Genomic DNA, 1,306 nt, shown 5'->3' with positions numbered 1-1,306 from the left:
TCGAATTCAGCCTGGCCAATCGGAGTGCAGTTGTCACCGTAATGATATGGCAGAATAGTTTTCAAACAAATTAAATGACATTTCGTCTACGTAAATACTCGATGCTTACAGTATACAGGGATACTTGATATCATAGTTCGAAATTATCAAGTATTTATTTTCTTTGACAATTATCTCTGAACCCTGCGTGATACCATAAAAATAAATTTTGAACTTGTCTTCCAGGTTTAGTCCTGGAGCGCGGTCTGCGGGTGCAAATTCCAGCGTACCATATCCAACGCAGCGAAGAACACTTCTCCGACCCACATCGATTCATGCCGGAAAGATTCCTGCCCGAGAACAGGGATTCGGTTAAGCCTTACAGCTACCTGCCTTTCGGAGAGGGTCACAGGCTCTGTTTAGGTGAGTTTTGTTATCTATTTATTTACTCTTCTATTTCATTTACTATACACGCCTTTACTCCCTGCATCTACAAATCTAGTAAAACTCGGACCACTTAGGATGTCTCTTGTGCACTACATAAGTCCGATCCGATAATATCGCTTTATCATTGTGACATTTCGGTCGAAAGTTAGAAGCAAATAATCATTTATTATAGTGTAATTAGTACACCATAATATTATTTAAAATTTTGTTATTCTTGCTGCTATTTTAGAACTGTTTTAATGAAACTTAAATGTTGAAATGTTTTTTAACAGGAAATCGCTTCGCTAAAATGCAAGCTATGACCGGTCTTATCACTCTACTAAAGAAATACAAAGTGACGTTTGGTCCTAAAACTCCGAAAGAAGTTATTATATCACCTAGGTCTATATCTTCATATGCTGTCGGAGGACTGTGGCTTTCGTTAGAAACCAGACCGGGCTGGGAAGAGAGAAAATATGTTAAAAGGACCATAGATCGAAATTAAAATAATACTAAAGTGTACATCACTTAAAAACGTGAACATTTAAATTTTCTCTGTTATCAGGCCAGAAACATTAAAATTATGAATTTTTCGGAAACCAAAGCGTCATAAAGTTCTCCCAAAATTATCGCTAACATCAGTTGAGTACGATTACTTAATTTAACTAGTAGATAAATAAATTGGAAATTGCACCGTAGACGCTGCTGTTGATGTTAATGGCGTTGAGCGCCTTCTAGCGTCATTTGTTGAAACTAATTATCGTCAAAACTGACGACATTATTGCATTACCTCGACGCCAGATGGCGTAACCTAGTTTAGTAAGTCTACCCGATACGAGATGTCGCTAGTTTCTAAGTCTATATTTTTATCGTATTTCTTCAGTAGAGTTTAATTCTGCCC

At 37.1% G+C, this 1,306-nt stretch overlaps 1 protein-coding gene across 1 annotated transcript; it reads left to right on the top strand.

Annotated features, from left to right (window-relative positions):
* Positions 1–221: 221 nt before the first annotated feature.
* Positions 222–1,300, top strand: LOC113238867 (cytochrome P450 9e2-like). Its single transcript, XM_026475708.1, has 2 exons — positions 222–402; positions 699–1,300. The coding sequence occupies exons 1-2, from the start codon at positions 315–317 to the stop codon at positions 908–910; spliced, it is 300 nt and encodes a 99-aa protein (XP_026331493.1). The 5' UTR covers positions 222–314; the 3' UTR covers positions 911–1,300.
* Positions 1,301–1,306: the final 6 nt, after the last annotated feature.

This window comes from Hyposmocoma kahamanoa, unplaced genomic scaffold (assembly GCF_003589595.1).
Source record: "Hyposmocoma kahamanoa isolate Upper Pololo Valley unplaced genomic scaffold, ASM358959v1 98635, whole genome shotgun sequence".
In the NCBI taxonomy this organism is placed as follows: Eukaryota; Metazoa; Arthropoda; class Insecta; order Lepidoptera; family Cosmopterigidae; genus Hyposmocoma; species Hyposmocoma kahamanoa.
Note: the sequence above shows the minus strand (reverse complement) of the source record. Positions and strands in the feature narration are given on the sequence as shown.

Coding starts and splice junctions, on each gene's coding strand:
- LOC113238867 (XM_026475708.1), top strand. CDS start 315: ATGCCGGAAAGATTCCTGCCCGAGAACAGGGATTCGGTTAAGCCTTAC. Junction 403..698: donor GGGTCACAGGCTCTGTTTAG/GTGAGTTTTGTT, acceptor GTTTTTTAACAG/GAAATCGCTTCGCTAAAATG.